Raw genomic sequence first — 18872 nt, 5'->3', positions numbered from 1 at the left:
AATATATGTCGCACTTGTACGGAAAAATATAATCCCTACACCGTCATTATAAATTTAGTGGTTTAATTAGACTTGCCACTGCACAAAATAAACTCTGAGGAATTTAAAGCTTCTTTTAAAATAACGAATAAGTGTTTTTATTCGCGTAGTAATGTCTGTCTTATGTACATCATTATCATTTGGTAGCGGTAAAATAAACACTTGCTGCTTAATGTAGCTCTAAAAAATGGACTATCCCCATATATGCATAACTGCAGTTTATCAAAATTTCACCCAGACTTGCAGAAAAAAGTGTGGGATGAATTATCATGCACTCTCTATATCGTTCTTATTTATGTAGAGAATCATATTGGAATCTAATAACTGTGCTGAATTTAAACTTTTATTTTTTATTTCCGATGAACTTTGCTTAGTACTAAGTTGTACACTGTTATGTCTTCTTTTAATACTCCAGGAAATTTGTACATTCGTTTATGGACATCCTGTATATAAAAATTTTTTTTGAGTACGAAAGTTATGTAAATCTTAATGCAGCTGAGTAACAGCGGAGAAAGAATAACAAATGTTAAAGGAATAAAATATTACAAGCTTTACACAAACAATGAATTTGCATTCAGATCAAACTCGCCTTGCGCATATGTTAATAACAAATATTACAGAAATCTTAACGCAGCTGCAGTCACGAGATTACACCTGCCTCCATTGAAACTTAATTGTATAAAAAGCAGCTGCGTTTGAAAAAGAAATCCAGTGATTACATAGAAATGATCTACCCTTTGAAAAGTTGATAAGTACGGAGTGATGGGAACATGTGAATGCGTTATTTAATTTTCAACATGAACCAATACTAGATCATTTCATTGAATACTGTTTTCATTTGTTACGCCATGGAACTAACACTATTATGGTAAATAAAATGAAATGTTACATAAAAAAACGAATCCAATTCATATTATTAAATTACTTAATTCTTGAATTTCAAAATGACTTAAGCTTATAGGACAATTAATAAAATCTTCTTCGTGAAAGGGGATGGTTAAGAAGGCATGTGGGTATGCTAGTAGAGGGTACTCAGAAGTAAAAAAAAAAAAGGATATTCAAGGGACATGGGACAAAATAAAGTTTGTTAACGTTTGCCCAGACCTATTATTTGAAATGTTTATAAGTGAAAAAAAAAATGCTTTATTTTGATAAAAATTTAAAATTCATTAATGTTATATCTTTCTATGTTATATTTTACACATTTTACAAGCATTTTTTATTTTGTTATAGCAATTTTTAATTTTATTCCTCGATCGGTATTAATTATCCATTAAGGCAAAAATGAAAATACTGTTGAAAAAATACTAGTGCTCTTAGTTTTAAACATCATGCTCTTGCTTTTTATGTTCATTTCATAAGATGAACATAAAATGCAAGAGCATTTTGAAGAGCATATGTTGAAAAAGCAAGAGCATATGTTCATTTCATAAAATGAACATAAAAAGCAAGATTTCATTTTCATGGTCAGATGATATTGATAATTCAGGCAAAAATTCTAAAAGGGATTAGGGGGAGGGGAAGTAACTAAAGCAGAGGGGCATCAGAGCATCTTAAGATATTTGAATGTTTTTGACCAGGGTAATTTGCTGTCCCATAAGAACTGATTTTAGAAATTAAAATTATATGGTCAAGCAGAGACTAATTTAATAGTAATATTTCATACAATTTTCATGAACTAAGTACTCTACTCTATTGTGCGATTAAAGGACTAAGTTTCATGAATTATGTATCAAGCGCGACACTACCTATTTTATCACCGATAATGTATATAGCTTTGTGGCGGATTTGTATGAGCGAGGATAGAACCTGGGACCTTGTGGTTCGCAGCCGCGTAACAAGACCACAAGACAGAAGTAATACTCATGTCTCGTATCTTGTTATCTGGCTTATAAGCTTTCACCACAGCCTAGTTCTATTAGATGCATAGTTTAGGATTCTTTTTACTTATTTTCTATACTAATATTTTTTTGAAATGATACACATGTTTCCGTAACATTACAAAAGCGATGATCTTAATTGCAAGGCCTAAATCAAACTAGTAATATATTTAAAACTATAACTAAAATTGTTTTGGTGGAAAATTAAAAAAAATAATAATTTTAATACTCTTTGGCTACAGCCCAAATATTTTAATAATAAGAAAAACAATATTGATTTAATGAAAGTTTTCTTACAAAAGGTTATCTCCCTTATAACATTTCCCATTTGATACCTTACGATATTACAAATAATCTGGGTTACCATTTTGAAAATATTTTGTTTACAATATTTTGGTAAATTCAATATTAAGATTCCCTAGCAAAAACATTAAATTTCTGAGATCAAAAACCTTAAATAAAAATAATCGATTAGCATTAAATTAATGGTAATCGATTAAACAATTAATTTAACGTTCGCCATTAAACAAGATGTACTTACTTTTCTTTATAATCATCTGGAGGCACAATTTCTGTTTTGGCGTAATCCATCCTCGTTAAATCGATTACCCATAACTTAACCGTCGGATTGTTACGGCCAGCCTGCAAGAAAAAGAAACGAAACCATGCCATTACTTTGCACCGGAAAAAGAAAGAGAAACCATTTCATATTTTCCCTTGAAGCAATATCTTTTAAATCCTTCGATAAAAACAATCCGTTATATGTTTCTACTGCTCAGTTTTATGAGATGTGCATATTTTGCCAAAAGGGAACAGTTTTTCTATTTTATTTCTTATCGCCGACCTGCATTTTTAATGCCTTATCATCATCTTGAAACTTGGGCATGAAGTGGTTACGTTTGCCCTCAACAGATGGCGCTCCCCGTCACACTCGATTCAAAACCAATGCAAAGATCAGAAAAGTAATTTAATCTTGTGGTTCAAAATTAAATAAATCTCCAAGCACCTGTGGGTTTGAAAAGGGAAAAAATACAGGGTTTTTTTTTTTCGAGCTAAAAGAATGCGCAAGTTTAAAATTGAGAAAAAGAAAGGTAATTTTTTTTTTCCGGTTAGGGTTAAGGGGTGACAGTGGATTGATTTACCATTCGAATTACTTTCCCGCCAACAGTTATTTTAAACATCCCAAGTTAAATATTCAAGTACAAAAGATAAAACGAAATAATTCTGGAAAGCAAATATAATGTTAAGTTTAATTCACATTTTAAAAGATTAAATTTGCCGGTAAGGTTAAATTTTAAAAAAAAATTCTGAGAAAGAAAAACGCTTTATAGCATTAAATATACAAAGCCATAATTAATAACTACTGCAGATACGAAACACAAAAGATAAATAAGAAAATTTTGCAATAACAGTCATAAAATGGAAATACTATTTTCCATCTTATTCTTTACATATAATTTGTATCAGAAATATTATATACGTATATACATATATATATGCTAATTATAAAGCTAACAGTCAGTAACAATAAATGATCAGTTAATTTATTCTGTCTGCCTTCTTTCATAATTCGCTGAAATTATTTTACAACCTATAATCATTTATATGAGTTTTTTTACTATCTCGTATACATAGTATAAAATATAGTAATTACATAAAAAAAAAAGTCGAACTCAAGATTTTGATGAATTTTTACATTTTAGACCTCCCTCAGTTCATAAAACACATTTTTCGAAAATGTCTGCTTGTTTGTTTGGGACAAAAGTAACTGAAAAACGCTTTGAGCTAGACAGTTGAAATTCGGTATAAGGTCTTCCCACCAAAATTGCATATTTCTATCAAATATTGAGTAAAATCTGCTCAGAGGAAGTTCGCCTGTCCGGCGTTTCGAATATAATTTAACACGATAACTACAAAAGAGCTAGATAAGATTTGGCATACTGATTCAACATCTATAGCCTAAACATCAGCTAAAGTTGCAGCCAAATCCAACAAAGAGTTGTACTTCTGTATGGTGTGTACTTTCAGAAACATCAAAACGCGATCATTCAAAAACTCACGGATTTAAATATATCATATTTGATATCGGATTTTGTAAGTGTAGGTGCAGTTTTTTTAAATCAAATTGTTGTTTTAATCGGTTGAGAAAAATGTGTCTAAAACACACATTCGATTTTTGAATACTATTAACGCCTACGAGACATTACTGGCCAAGGATGACACGATAGATTCAACAAAAATACTAAATTCAAGCCAATAGTCAATATTTTGTAATTATTGTACTCCAATGCCATGTGAGGCGTTTGTGGCGGTATGGTATGAGCGAGGATAGAACCTGGGAACTTGTGGTTCGCAGCTCAGTAACACGACCACAATACAAAAGCAATTGCCCGTGTAGCGTAGCTGTTAACTGGCTTATAAGTTTTCACCACAGACTCTTTCTCCAGTGAGTCGGAGGTGAGACGAACGATATGGCTGTTGAGTGGTGATGTATTAGCTGTTGATTCTAAGGTGCCTGTACCCATATGAGTAGCGCCAAGCGTTATTTCGAGCGTGTGTGGGTGAGTGGTTGCTGATATTGTTGCTGCGTCAAGTGAGTCTGATGACTTTGTTGCGGGTAGATGGCGCCACAACAGCTGTACGAAGGTTGAAGGATCATCGTCCGAGGTCACCAATGTAACGGATTGAGATGCGCGAGGCTAGAGCCTGGGACCTTGTGGTTCGCAGCTCAGTAACATGACCACAATACAAGAGCAACTGCTTTTGTATTGTGGTCCCAGGTTCTATCCTTGCGCATCTCAATCCGCAATATTGGCTTATAAGCTTTCTCTGGCATGGCAACTTTATCAGAGAGTATGCGAGAAAATTTTTGGGAACCACCCCTTAAGCAACTTAGATTTTCCTAAGAGTTGCTGCTTCCGCTAATATTGATGACCATTAAAAGCTAGGTCTGCGAACGCGATTGTTCAAAAATTTAATGAACCTGACAAATAACATTTCTTGCACAATATTTGAAACACATAGGCTAATAAATTTGTCGTACTATGTCCAATTTTGCGTGAAAAATTTCGTTAATATGTCCATTTCTCTCTGTCCTTGTAGTAAACGCACTACAAAAACACAACAAGATATATGAATGATTGTTTGTAACCTAAATTAGTGATTCTCTTCCACTTTTGGTCTAAAACCCATCAAAGTGTTGATATCTCTCGATGTTCTGTGTGTTTTTATGTGAAGTTTATAATTAAATCATCAATCATCTATACAGGAATTAATTTCAGTAAGTTATCTTCATACTTCATAGATATATACATTTCGATGAAATCCACCAAAGAATTGGGTCATTGCTTCTTTATCTGTTCGTATAATTACGATAACTCAAAGACACAATACGGTGAACAAAATTTTTAAGTGGTCTTGCCTTTAAAATTACAGGTCTTTTAAAAAATTGGAATCGAACCGGGCTAAAAAATGCAGTAATATCAAAAATACTCAACCATTTCCCTTCTATATATTGTCACGTAGATACTCTAGTGTGGAACTCAATGACACACACAAGAAGCAGAGCTAAACAAATTTATTAACTCAACTCTGAACTGAGAACACAGTGACTGACAAATCTTTTGCTTTTATACTAGCAGGGAAAGTTCCAGAATACTTTTCCGAAGACAGTAAGAAAAGTCCAGAACACTTGTCTGGCCAACTAAAGAAATGCCCAGAATCTTCTGGAACATGAAATAAAGGGAAACGCAAAATCAAGAAATTAAATATTTGCACATACTGTGAATCGCATTGTCTCTAGCGGGATTCGAACTTACGACCAGTGATATGACCATTCGGCCATGGAGATTCGACTATCTTTTTCAATGCGGCAATATGATGAAAATAAACACAAAAATACACAGATTTGTATGAGGTATTAAATGGAGGGGTATGTATGAGACGCTCGGAGGATAGACATACCAGATAGTTGATTATTTTATTCGTTTAATAATCTTTTGAACGTGATCAGCTGAATGAAAAAAAATTCAGTTTAAAACATCATATAATGACTAACTGCCTTCGGTGCTCCATTACTTGTCCATCATAGGAATTGTAATAATTAATTGTTACAATTGCTATGATTAATAATTGGTTACTTACAGTTAATTATAACAATCAATTCATTGTGTTAGTTTATTTATATCAACCAGTTTTGATAATTATATATTATCATAAAAAAAAAGTTTAATCTTAAATTATATTTGCATTATAAACACAGTTTTGTGACTAGTAAGTTATGCTTTCCAAATGATAAAATGAATTGGTTAAGAAATGGGCAAAATGACTCCAATCGTTGAGAATGAGGGTTCTTCCAAAGTTTTATTTTGCGCTTCTTTCGAAACTAGAAAGTATGGGTTAAGTGCACAGGGATATCTAGGGATAATGAGCCTTCATGCGAAATAAAAACTGGCGAAATCAAGACAATATTGAGATTGGGGAGCAGGTTCTTTGATTTTTGCCCTTTATCTGGATATAGGTAAAATTTCAAATCAGTAATATATGATTTGGAAAGTTCTAAGCAAAATAAAATAGAAAGAATGTTAAATATTAAATATTTGGAACATGGCTATGCTGTTAAGCAATAAAATTCTGCGTTGGAAAAAAAAATACAATTTGATTACTTTTATATTTGACAAAAATCAAAAACATTTCCGTCAGTAACTCCGAAATACAAAGTAAACAGCTTTTTTTTTTCTCGATGCAACTGTACATTAAATGAACAGGCCGGTGCAAAGAGCGACAAAAAAATAAATAAAAGCGAATTAAGGAGATATTTTTTTTCACAGAATAAAAGTAAATTGGAAGGAATTTTATGGTCTTTTTTTTTTAGAAACTCGTCTTTTACGAGTAGCTTTAACGAGCAAACATATTGGCCTTCTATTCTGTACTGTCCTTTTCTACAGTGGACCTGAGTTTAATACTTCCATTCCAGAAAGTCTATTTTTTTTAAATTCTATTTTCTACAGTGTAGCAATTTTATTCTTAGATGCTCTAGATCAATGTTTTTTAGTCTTTATCTACGTGTTTTTCTTTTGGATAAAATGTTTTGTCGAATGTTATCTCAGAATGTGATTCGTTGGAATAAATGGCAGCGATCAGTGATTCTTGGCTAAAAGAAAATTCTATATAAATGCATTCTAGATATGCTGACAAGAATTGAGAATTTACACTTTTCAGTTTATGTTATTTAAGTATTTTTTGTAAGAATTTTTTGCCTGTTCATACATAATTCAAGCCTAAATGTTTCTAGTTACAAAAAGTTTTTCCACTAACGACTTTTTTTTTTTGCATAGTAAAATAGTATTTCTCGAACCCATTGCCTGAAAAAGATATTAGAGGCTTCAAGTCTATATAGACTAATGTTCAAAAAGTTCAAAGTTCAAAAAATTTATTTATTACAAAAAAAAAAAAAAACAAAAAAAAAACGAATACTGATGGAATCTGTTTATGTCATGTTTCATTCAAAATGTAATAATGGCTTATTTGTTCATATTTCATATGAATATGTAAATGCCGATTGCACGTCTGAAATTACAATGCACTTCTTCGGAACTTGAGAGTAGTTGCTCCTTAATAAAATTCTTCATTGGAGGAAAATGTGATGAGATCAGGGGGAATAAGTTATGTATGAATCGAAATGAAATTTTTTGACAGATAATTTGATTTCACCTTCTCAATCTTAAAATCATTCCATTTTACATATATCCAGAATATTGGAACGTCCAAGTTTCTATTTCAAAGATAACAAAATTCTCTATCCCTTTTCAAAAATTTCAAAGGCAGTCCCTGTTCTTGAGGGGGCTGATATACATAAGAGCGCTCCCCTCAGCTCATGGCTATTAAGTAAATATATACTAAGCCAACGTTTAAGAGATATCAGAAAATATGCTTTTTCCACAAAATCATCTGAGGATCTTCTCCAACATATAAAACATGTGTCTCAGTCTTGTTTAATGAAAAGAGGTAAACAATTTGCAGTGATGGTCAGGCATCTCGGACTCTCCCCGCAGTTTCGATGAGTAGGCGTTTGGGGTGGGTGAATTGGCGATATACTGTGTTGGGGCTATCCTAAAATTTGGGCTTTCCCATGGCGGTAATTTTTGAATGCTTATAGGATTTTATTTTGTTTCATACAAATTAATTGTTTTTATAATTACCTGCATTTTAATCTTTAATTTATGATACATTATTATAAACATTTAGGAATCTCAAATCACTTTTTAAAAAAAATTTCTACACCAGAATGGCGAGAGGTTTGTGGAAAATGGTTGTGGTTATTAAATAAAAATAAAGTTACTTTAATCGATTAACTAATAATCAAATATTGAAAATATTAAAACACTGTATCGTGAAAGAGGATACGTACATGCGCACGATATTTATTTTCTCGTGTACGTGATACAAAGAAAGCACAGTAATCGTCAAGATAACTCAAAAAATCTTTGAGCTAGATGATTGAAATTTGGTATGCGGTCTTTACCCCAAATTGAAGATTTCTAATAAATTTTGTGTTTCTGAGGAGGTACGTCTGTTCGAATAAAAGTTAAAATAATAACTACAAAATGAAAAGACCTAAATATATAAGATTTGGTACACAAATTTAACGTCGATAGTGCAGACATCTGTCACATTTTGAATCAAATCCAACTACAGGTTGATTTGTTTGTCCATCTGTACTTTCAGAAACATGTATATGCAATAATTCAAAAACGCAGTGACTAAAATATATTTCACTTTGTATGGGATTTGGGGACTTCAAGTGCAGGTTTGTTTCAAATATTTGTTTCAATCGATTGAGAAAAACCTATCTCAAACACAAATTCGATTTTTGGCTGCTGTTAATGTATTCCAGGGATTTATCGCCAAATAACTCGCCAAGGATTACATGATAGACTCAATAAGAATGCCAAATTCAAGCCATAAGTTTATATTTCATAACTATTGTATACAAATGCCATGTAAGGCGTTCTCTGGCATGACAAGTTTATTAGATAGTATGCGAGAAAGTTTTAGTGAGACCACTCTCGGTGGTTCAAAACTGTCTCAAATAATTGAGTGTAAAACTATTTGAAAAAATTCCATTTCATCAAACACGAAAGAAGTCAAATTAAATAAAAGTATCTTATAAAAAAGAGTCATTATTATAAAATATTATATTCCAACAAATCCCGAATATCACAGATTACGGAGCAAAAATCAACAACCTATCGCACGAAAAATGTGACGAGCACTGCTTCTAATCAGAAAGAAATGAAATTAAATGCCATCTTTCCTTTGAAGTATCTGCGATTTTGATAGAATTCATTTTAATTTTAGTTTGATTTTTGGGCAATGTTCCTTTTTTTGGTTGTTCGACTCATTAAATATTTTCGCAGCGCAAATTGGATTACCGCGCCAGAGTTCTTTTTGGGCCGAGCGTTAATTTCTGTTTAATAGTTTCCTCACGACAATTTCCTCCATTTTGTTTGGCAACAGTCATCTTATAAAAGTACTCTACAGGGGTACTTTTTCCACCGCTACAGTTCAGTCTGATTTATATTTTTTACACGAAGTATACAGAAAGAAAGGGATGTAATCGCTTAAAAATTCTATACCGGGTTTTAATATTCGATTTCTTAAAATATCGCCCATATTCCTAATAAGTATCAATACGATTAATACAATTTTGGGAATTTTATTTCTCTGCTGCTCGTTGATCCAATCATATGATCATAGCGGAAATCATAGCGTCTTGCCAAAATCTTCTGTTTACTGTCTAATAAAGAAACTTGAATATTATTAACTGTATGCCATTGGCAAATAGCAGGTACGAAAAATCTTATTAGTGCGCAATATTTGGCGATTAATCGCTGGGATACTGTTAATATACAAGCACCCAGTAAACCTAAAATGTATTATTAACTTCTTCATTTCAACCTATTGAAACAAAAATTTCATAAAAATCTACAATTTATATCATAAAATCAATGACTGAATTTTATATATTTATTTTATTAATGGCGTTTTGAATTATGTTTATATACTTGTGATTGTCCAGACAATCAGATAGACGGCTGAAAGCAGCGGGATGAAGCCGTTCTGACAAATGAAAGCAGCGGAACAGCGAAGTATTAGATTATACACAAATTCCTCTAGTACTTTTTTTTCTTTTTTTTTTTTTTTGCATGTATAAGAAATATGTCTTCTGAATCTGCATGCTGTAAAGAATTTGACCCGAAGATAGCCAAGAGATAGATGTCAGCATTGTATTGGTGTAGATCAAAAATATGATGATATCACACCGGTAGTGCGTTTGGCAAACGGAGATTTTTTCGGCGGGAGTCAGCTTGGTGTTGTGCTATGTGATGCTGTATAGTGTTATGTTGTGTTGAAAGTGAAAGAGCATTAATGTCTTGTGATGGTGTTCTGTCTTGTGGATTAAGATGATGGTCAATGGAATGGATTTACAAATATTGTAACGTATGAATTTCCTATTGTTTATATGTTGTGAATGCGTTTTATGTTGAGTGTTTTGTCCGACTGTGATGTTATAAATAAACAAATTTAAAAGACAAATTTAGCCTATTCACTAGGCTGTATTTTGATGACATCACAATTCAATTGAAAAAATAGTACAGACAATTGGCTGAAAAAAGAAACCTATAGGACTATTACTTTTTAATAGCGATCCGTTTTGAGACTACTTGAGGGATATTTTGGGATGGAATTGAATTACTTGAGAGATATATTTAGGGATAATTTGGGACTACCTCGGAATTTTCAATTGTAATCAAACGATGAGAATGATACCCGAGCTAGCTATCTCACTACAAGCTTTCTCTGCAAAACAATGGAAAGACGTTTGACTCCTCCAAATATAAGTTGCACCAGAACCGATAAAGTTAAGCACGCCAAACTCATTCCATAGAGATAAATAACATTCCATATTTAATTTCGAATTATATTAAATTTTTAATAGTACATCAGAACATCTACCTATGGTGATTATTGGTTTTGTAGAATGACCGATTAATACAATGATATCCTATTTCATTCATCAATAGTAGCGAATGTTTTATTACGGGATATAGGGAAAATGATAGAGAAAAAAATACTAAGTGTCGAGAAGCAATTTTTATAGATGCTTTGTACTTTCACTTTATCGTATGTAAAGTATACCGAGCGAAAGTATTGCAATCGTCAAAAAATTCGAACACAGAATTTTAACGAATCATCAAGGGTCAAACTTCAACAAATCCGAATTTAGTTTAGTTTAGTTATATTAACGTCCAGTTTAAAACAACACTAGGGCTATTTTGGGACGGACCTCGTAATTTTGAACCGCTGTCAGATGACGAGGACGACATCTGAGCTGGCAATCCCCTCTCCACGCTACACCTCACCAACGGGAGGACGTTTGGCCCTGACGGATTTATCGTGCAACAGACCCCCTTACACGGCGGTTCTTCGGTGGAATGGGGTCTTGAACCTGAAACCTTACGACTCACAAGCCGAGGCCTTACCACCAGGCCACCACGGCCCTCAACGAGTCCGAAAAATATATTTTGGAATTATGTTTGTCTATCTGCATCCATATCTAAACACGATAAAGTGAAAATGTTTTCAGCTAGACAGATAAAATTTGGTGCACAGATTTAACATCTACAGCATATTATATATATCTTGATATGATTGATATTTTAATATTTTTTTTATCCCGAATTGAACCATGTTTCGTTATTCTAAAATATATTATTATTTCTGATTTGGATCCCAATTTAATTTTAGTTCAACTATTTCTGTGTTTGGACTTTCCACGCTCCCGAGTGAAGGGATAAAACTCCCTAGTGCCTACCGCATTTTTTTTAAAGTTACCTAAGATTCCTTTTTCTGATCAACACGTGTCAAAGAAATCCCTATCGGAACTATTTTAGTAAAAACCTCGGGGGAAGAATTTCATATACTTTGCTCCAGTGTTCTGCTGCAAACAAGCGCGTTCCAACTTTGTCCCCATGGACAAATCATATGCCCTTGTACAAATAATATGCACTCCCAAGAAAAATAAATTTTAGTTCATTCCAAATTTGCCTTCTTTTCGTCCATGCATCTGTAAAATTTTATATATCATATCTTGGCATTAATCCTCAAACAGAATATCGCCAAAGTTGGCTCCTTCTTAGGTTCTTTTGTAACTCTGTTAGTCAGCGTCATATGGTAAAGGGAATATGCGAAAAAAGTCTCTTAGAGACTCTTCCCTCTGGTTTCATATTGCGTTTTTGAAATAAATATCCGTTTCTACAAATATTGCGTTGCACATAAATATATACCTGTTTATTTTATCTGAGCGAGCATTGCATTTGAAATGCCCAATTTTTTCTGAAAAATTCAAGCCACATCGATCTTGAAATCGAGTTCCTGATCGCGCAGCTTTGAAGAAATTTCGTCCAATCATTCTTTACATATCGCAAAAGTTCCAGGAATGTCGTGGAAGTTGTCTCAAACACCTGTTTTTTGAGATTCTTTCACAAGTCCGATAAGGCAAGTTGCATTCCGAACAGCGAAGATGCGCTCGCTGCCATCCAAGTCCTTTAGAAGGAACTGAAATAGCCCCTGTAGAGTTGTAGAAGAAGAAAGCCAATGTCCCAATTACGGTATTCCAAAATTCCTAGAGGGTATAGTTATTAATCTTTTCTCAATTGTTTTGTACACTAACATTGCAGAGGATTATGAAGAGAAAATGAACCCATTCTGTACTGAGTATTCGTATACACAAGTACGTACAGAGAATTCGTATACGCAAGTACGTACAGAGAATTCGTATACGCAAGTACGTACTCAGAATTCGTATACACAAGATATCTCTTTGGACTAAATCGATGCAGCTAACTTTTAACCCTATCCTGCATCATTGTCGAAATTGGCAGGATAATTATTGAATTATTGACACTAGTCCAGAAGATAAAAATAAGATATCACATTATCACATCCCAGAGATTTCCGAACTTTCTCAATGTTGCCCCCCCCCCCTTACCGAATCCAGCCTTTTTTTCTGGGCAGCATATGTAAAATTCTAACATTCACATTTTGAAAAAATATTTAATATTTTCATTTACATTCAAGACATTTTAGGCCACATAAAGATTTATTAAACAAATTTCAACAAGTTTACTAGTCAGGGGATTACAAATCTGAATAAGCTGATACTATAACCAGCAAATTGTTAATGTGATTATCCACATTCATTTATATATAAAAACAGAGTGCGCGATACCAAATGAAGATAGTGAAAATCATTAACCTATTAGTTCAAAGAAGTGCAGTGCAAATAGCGATCTATGAAATAATATTAACCCTTTTCACTCGGTAAAGTAATTCGACTTAAAATGACTCAGCTAACCCAAGGACTCCCTTATTGCTATGAAAAAATAATCATTATAGTTTTAAGTTGAATTAAATTAAAAATTAATCTACATCTTCATATTATTCTTTAAATATTTTAAAAAAATTAAAATTAAAAAATAAATAAATAAAACGCCTAAATGATGCCCCGTCTTGAGTTTAGTTATATTAACGTCCCGTTGTAAAGCAACACTAGGGCTATTTGGGGACGGACCTCGTCATTTTGAATCGCGGTCAGATGACGATTCCTTTCAAAACTTCGCCTTCTTTCTTTTTTTTTTATTAGATCATTTTACAACTTTTCCCGCATTATTTACTCGCAGGATTAATTTTTGAAAAGCTGAATATTTCGTAAAATAACATGAAAATTCACTTTGATGTCAGTGGACGTTATGAAAGGCCCTGAAGCAATTCTAGAAATGTTTGTTGAAAGTGAACTAATCTCATTTCGAATTTATTACCGACTTTATAAAACAAAATAGCTAATAATCTTAAATAGTGGATTTTCGTAAATTAGAAAACGAAGTTTCATTTTCGAAATTTATTCTTCCAAGAACCATTCATTCTTTGTTCTTTGAGTTAATGGAGAGTCCACAAATGCGATGCGCAATGATTTTTCCGCGCATTGCGTCAACAGAAGAACTCATTTCGTTAATTCGTTGAGACTTCACGTGGTTTAATTCAAAATGCATAAAATTATTAGAAGGAAGATTTGTTAAGGTATCTAATTAAGAGTTGGTTCTTGTACCACATCATCTTAAATCGCTTCATGACTTTTGAATTTCTTATGATTTTCACGTTTCATTTTATTTTCGATGAAAATTTTTCTTGCCCTTCTCAATCAGTTTACAAATCTAACACATACCGGTATTTTGTATTGATTGAGGTACATAATTAAATTCCTGATGAATCTTTGAAAAACAAAAGTAGCATAAAGCACATATTTTTGAATTTTTGCATAAAATAAAGTGAAAATATCTATGAAATAAAAATAAATCAGTTAAAAATAAAAAATAAAAACCTTTTAAAATATCGTTTTTTTTTCTTTCTTTTTTGCTAAATAAAAGCATTAAGTAAAAAAACTTTAGTTTAGTTTTATTAACGTCCCGTTGTAAAGCAACACTAGGGCTATTTTGGGACGGACCTCGGCATTTTGAACCGCGGTCAGATGACGATGACGACACCTGAGCTGGCACCCCCCTCTCCACACCAAACCACACCAGCGGGAGGACGTTTGGCATGGATTTAACGTGCAACAGACTCCCTTACACGACGGTTCTTCAGTGGAATCGGGTCTCGAACCTGAAACCCTACGGCTCACAAGCCGAGACCTTACCACCAGGCCACCGCGGCCTATGCACCATCTTGAATGGTGAGTGAGAGGCACCATCCGAGTGCAAAAGGGTTAAAAATGTAAAACAATGCGCCAAATTCATAAATCCGGTAGATATCAATTCAGAAGAATGCCGGATTAATCAAAACATTGGAACGCATTTTAATAGTAAAACATATGTTTAATGACAAGATATTTGGAATATCATATTATACAAACAATTATTTTGTATATAAATGAGCGATATAGAATATAATTTAAAATTCTATTACTATATCACACCATTACAATAAGACTAGAATCTAACAATGATCGTAATTCGCTTGATTTTTATTTTTTCGCATACGTAGAATAGAAAATTTGTAATAGTCAAAAAATTCTAACTCGAGATTTTGACGAATCCCAATGTTTTAGAACACCTTGAGTTCTAAAAACACATTTTTAGAAAATGTCGGTCTGACTATCTGTGTCACAGACATATGTCTAGTTTAGAATTAGATGATTGAAAATTGGTATATTGTCCTCACAGCAAATTTGCAGATTCCTATTAAATTTTAAGAAAAAGATGTTTAGAGAAAGTTCGTCTGTACGGCTGTTTCAATATAAGTTAACACAACAACTATAAAATGAAGAGAGCCAAGTAGATAAGAATCAGTACACAGATTTGACATCTTTAGTACAGACACTTGTCAGATTTTGAGCTAAATTCAACAAACGGTGGACTGTATGTCGGTCTGTACTTTCGGAAACATGTAAGCGCAATAATTCCAAAACGCAATACTTTAAATATACCAAATTTGGCGTGTGATTTTGTGTTTAGAAGTGTAATCCTGCGAAAAATTTCTGTTTCAATCGGTTGAGAAAAACATGTCTAAAGTACAAATTGGATTTTCGGATGCTATTAAAGGCATGTCAAGTAATAAGCGCCAAATAACTCGCCAAGGATGGCACGATAGATTGAGTAAAAATGCAAATTCACATCAAAAGTTAATATTTTGCAACTGTTGTACGCTAGTGTCGGTGCATGACAAGTTTATTAGAGAATATGTGCGAAAATTAAATATCTCATAGCGCTTCTATGAGAGAAACGAAATTTTCAAGGCGTCTAATTGTATGCTTATGCAATATTGGCCTATTATTTACTATAATTATTTCTATAATTATCGACATTCGACAGGTAAGGAAATTAGATAATTTTTAAGGTACTTTATTCATAGTTCTTTGTATACAGCATTAATTTTATAACTATAAAATAAGTAAAATATAGTTACGTTATTAATACCAAGATGACAATAAAAAACAACGACTTTAAAATAAAATTTAATTTTTTATTTTACTCATTAAAATTAAAATAAAATTCAGGTACACTTATATATTTTTATTTAAATTTAATGAAATGAAGTTGTCAGGTGCCCTTCAAATTATACGCAGCCATTTATTGAAATGCAATTCTATTCAGAGAGACAGCAAAATAATTTATTAAAAAAAGCTGAATATTTCCCGAAGTTGAAAAACAGAAATCAATTCATTCTTTGAAACCTGAATATTCTTCCACTTCCGCCACTGAATAAAGCCACTATTCAGTACAAAATACGTTCATTATTTCTTTTTTCATAATTTTTTCCCCTTTTATTCATTAGCTTTAGAATTCAAATCAGCCAATACAAATGTTACAGACTACTAGCTGAAAACGAAAAAAATGAATTTTTAAGATGTTAAGCACAAAATACTTCAGGAATTTATTGGGTTTATTTTTTTGTTGTTGTAGTTATTGAAAGATACAGAGTCATTAAAAATCTTATTACTGTTTTGTCCGATAAAAAAGAAATCTAATTTAAAAAATCGTTTGGCTTTGAATTAATTTTCCCTCTTTATTATTTATAGAGCTTTTCGTTGTTAAGTATTCACTTCACGTTCTTTGTGCCAAGTCATTTTATTGACTTTCAGTTCAGTTGGATATTTATTGATAAAGAAGATTCCATTTTTTTTTTGGAGTTGTAATTTACGTTATTAATGCTTTCCTTACAGGCAAATAGATATTTTACACTTTTGCTTTTGGAAAAGTGTGAAAAAAAATCATTTTAATGTCGCACCTATTAAAACAAATCAATTTTAGAGTTCTTTTCATTTATATGTTTCATTGGTTATAAACCAAGTAATAATTATAATGCTGATAAAAGGAAAGTAATAATTATTTATTTGTCGAATTTGAAACACATAAAATTAATTAAAAAACTTTAAATTCACGTTTTTTAATATTAGATAATTATTTATCACAATAATTTACTTTAACCCTTTAAAAGGCCATTTTTTTCCAGTCATATTATGTTAAAATATTTTTAGGTTTGAAATTAGAATAAGAAAAGGGATTTATTTAGCTTATTAGATAAATTTAATTTGATTAATTCATTAATTTGGTTAATTAATAATTAAGTATCAAATCAAGACACATGATTTTGTGTAAAATAAAGAACTAAAGCATCTGAGTTTCTGTCTTTCTAAAAAAATTTGTCAGAACTTATGCCAACCTACATAAATTCATACGAAGATTGATAAATTTGGTGGGAAGCATACTTCCCACGGCCCTAGAAAGGGTTAATTAATTAGTTACTTTTATTGAAGAATGAAAAAAATTCAAAACACAAACAATATAAGGTTACAAAAGAATCCAGGAAGGATTTTTGGCATTTTCTGGTCTATCTAAACATTTAAAAAGCCTCTATTTTTAATAAATGATTATTTTTGTTTTACATTCCCAAAAGTTCTAAACTTAATCAACAAGTTATTCATTTACTGTAATTTAATATACATATATTTTTTATTTTAGCAACTTTATGAAAAAAAAAATATTTGATTATTTTTCAATGTGCATACCACGGGAAAAGATATGTCCACACATATTACACGTATTTACATTTTAAACCAACGGAAGTAATGTATTTGAAATTTTCTAGAATACAATCTAATAAGAGTTTATATCTCCCTCCCTCCATTCCAGCGGGTAAATGTATGGATCTTGGGCATACCTGTGAAGGCACTAGTGCTCAAATTTTTATTTTCAGAGTTCCGAACATAAATGTTTTGTACCTCGTAGTACTATGACGGAAACCGAGTATTCATTCTCGACACTTTTTTTTAAAGAACTAAAATTAAAATTAATACACACTACAATTTTAGCAACAGTATCGCAGTGCAGTACAGTAATTTCCTTTACCTAAATTATTGTGTTTTTGAGCTTTCGAGTTTACAAAGATACTAATTTATAAACATATAGAAGGGGAACATTGACAGATTTCGTAAAAAAAAAAAAAATCATAATTACAATTTTTTTTTCGTAATTACAATTTGGATGCTGGAATTATGAATATATATAATATTATATCCATTTTGTATTTGATATGTACACTTGTATTCATACACAGATTTATTAATTTCCAGGAAAATAGATTTCGTTTAAAATTTGATAGAAATCTACTAATTTGGTGCGAAAACCACAAGGCAGTTTTCTTTCTTCGAGCTGAAAGCATTTTAAATAATCTATTCAGACATAATTTCAAAAACATGCTTTTCGGACTCGGAGATACTCGAAACGTGGAGATCCCAAATTTCCAGATTGAATTTTGTTGCCTCGAGGTTTTGGACAATTCGTTCGCCAAAATCCGAAGGTCGAAGGTTTTGGCAAATACAATTATAGTACATTTTGATTATATAAAAATTACAAAAATTCGTGAATATTTATGCATCATTATTGGTTTATAATGTGCTTGCTTACAAATAAAAACATATAATTATTATGATAGATAATGAAGAAATAATAAATTTCAAATATAACCTTATAAAGTATTATTTTAAAGATCTTGCCAAATCGAATATAACATAACCAATTAAACGGATAATAAATATTTCTATATATTGTAAATAAATATTAATTATACTTTGTTTATTAATGATTTTAATACCTCAATTCAAACAGACATCGTAGTTCCAATATTTTATAATTCATAGAATTTCGTATTTTGTCAATTAGATTAGAAATAATTTTTTAACTATCATCTATCTCCTAGTTAATATATTCTAGGCAGCTACATAAAGTGATAGAGATTGACTTTACAATTATAGTCTCTAGTCGAGTTATATTAACGTCCCAATTTAAATCAACAAGAGAGCTATTTTGTGACGAACCTCGTCATTTTGAAGAG

At 31.8% G+C, this 18872-nt stretch overlaps 1 protein-coding gene across 3 annotated transcripts in view; it reads right to left on the bottom strand.

The window, feature by feature from the left end:
* Nucleotides 1-18872, bottom strand: part of LOC129972751 (inactive dipeptidyl peptidase 10-like) — a 471231-nt gene that overhangs the window by 37787 nt on the left and 414572 nt on the right. For all 3 annotated transcript variants that reach the window (XM_056087000.1, XM_056086999.1, XM_056087001.1), the window contains one exon: nucleotides 2461-2561. In XM_056087000.1, the coding sequence (XP_055942975.1) occupies nucleotides 2461-2561 (101 nt within the window). The remainder of the gene's footprint in view (nucleotides 1-2460; nucleotides 2562-18872) is intronic.

The sequence above is a fragment of the Argiope bruennichi genome, chromosome 6 (genome assembly GCF_947563725.1).
Source record: "Argiope bruennichi chromosome 6, qqArgBrue1.1, whole genome shotgun sequence".
In the NCBI taxonomy this organism is placed as follows: Eukaryota; Metazoa; Arthropoda; class Arachnida; order Araneae; family Araneidae; genus Argiope; species Argiope bruennichi.
Note: the sequence above shows the minus strand (reverse complement) of the source record. Positions and strands in the feature narration are given on the sequence as shown.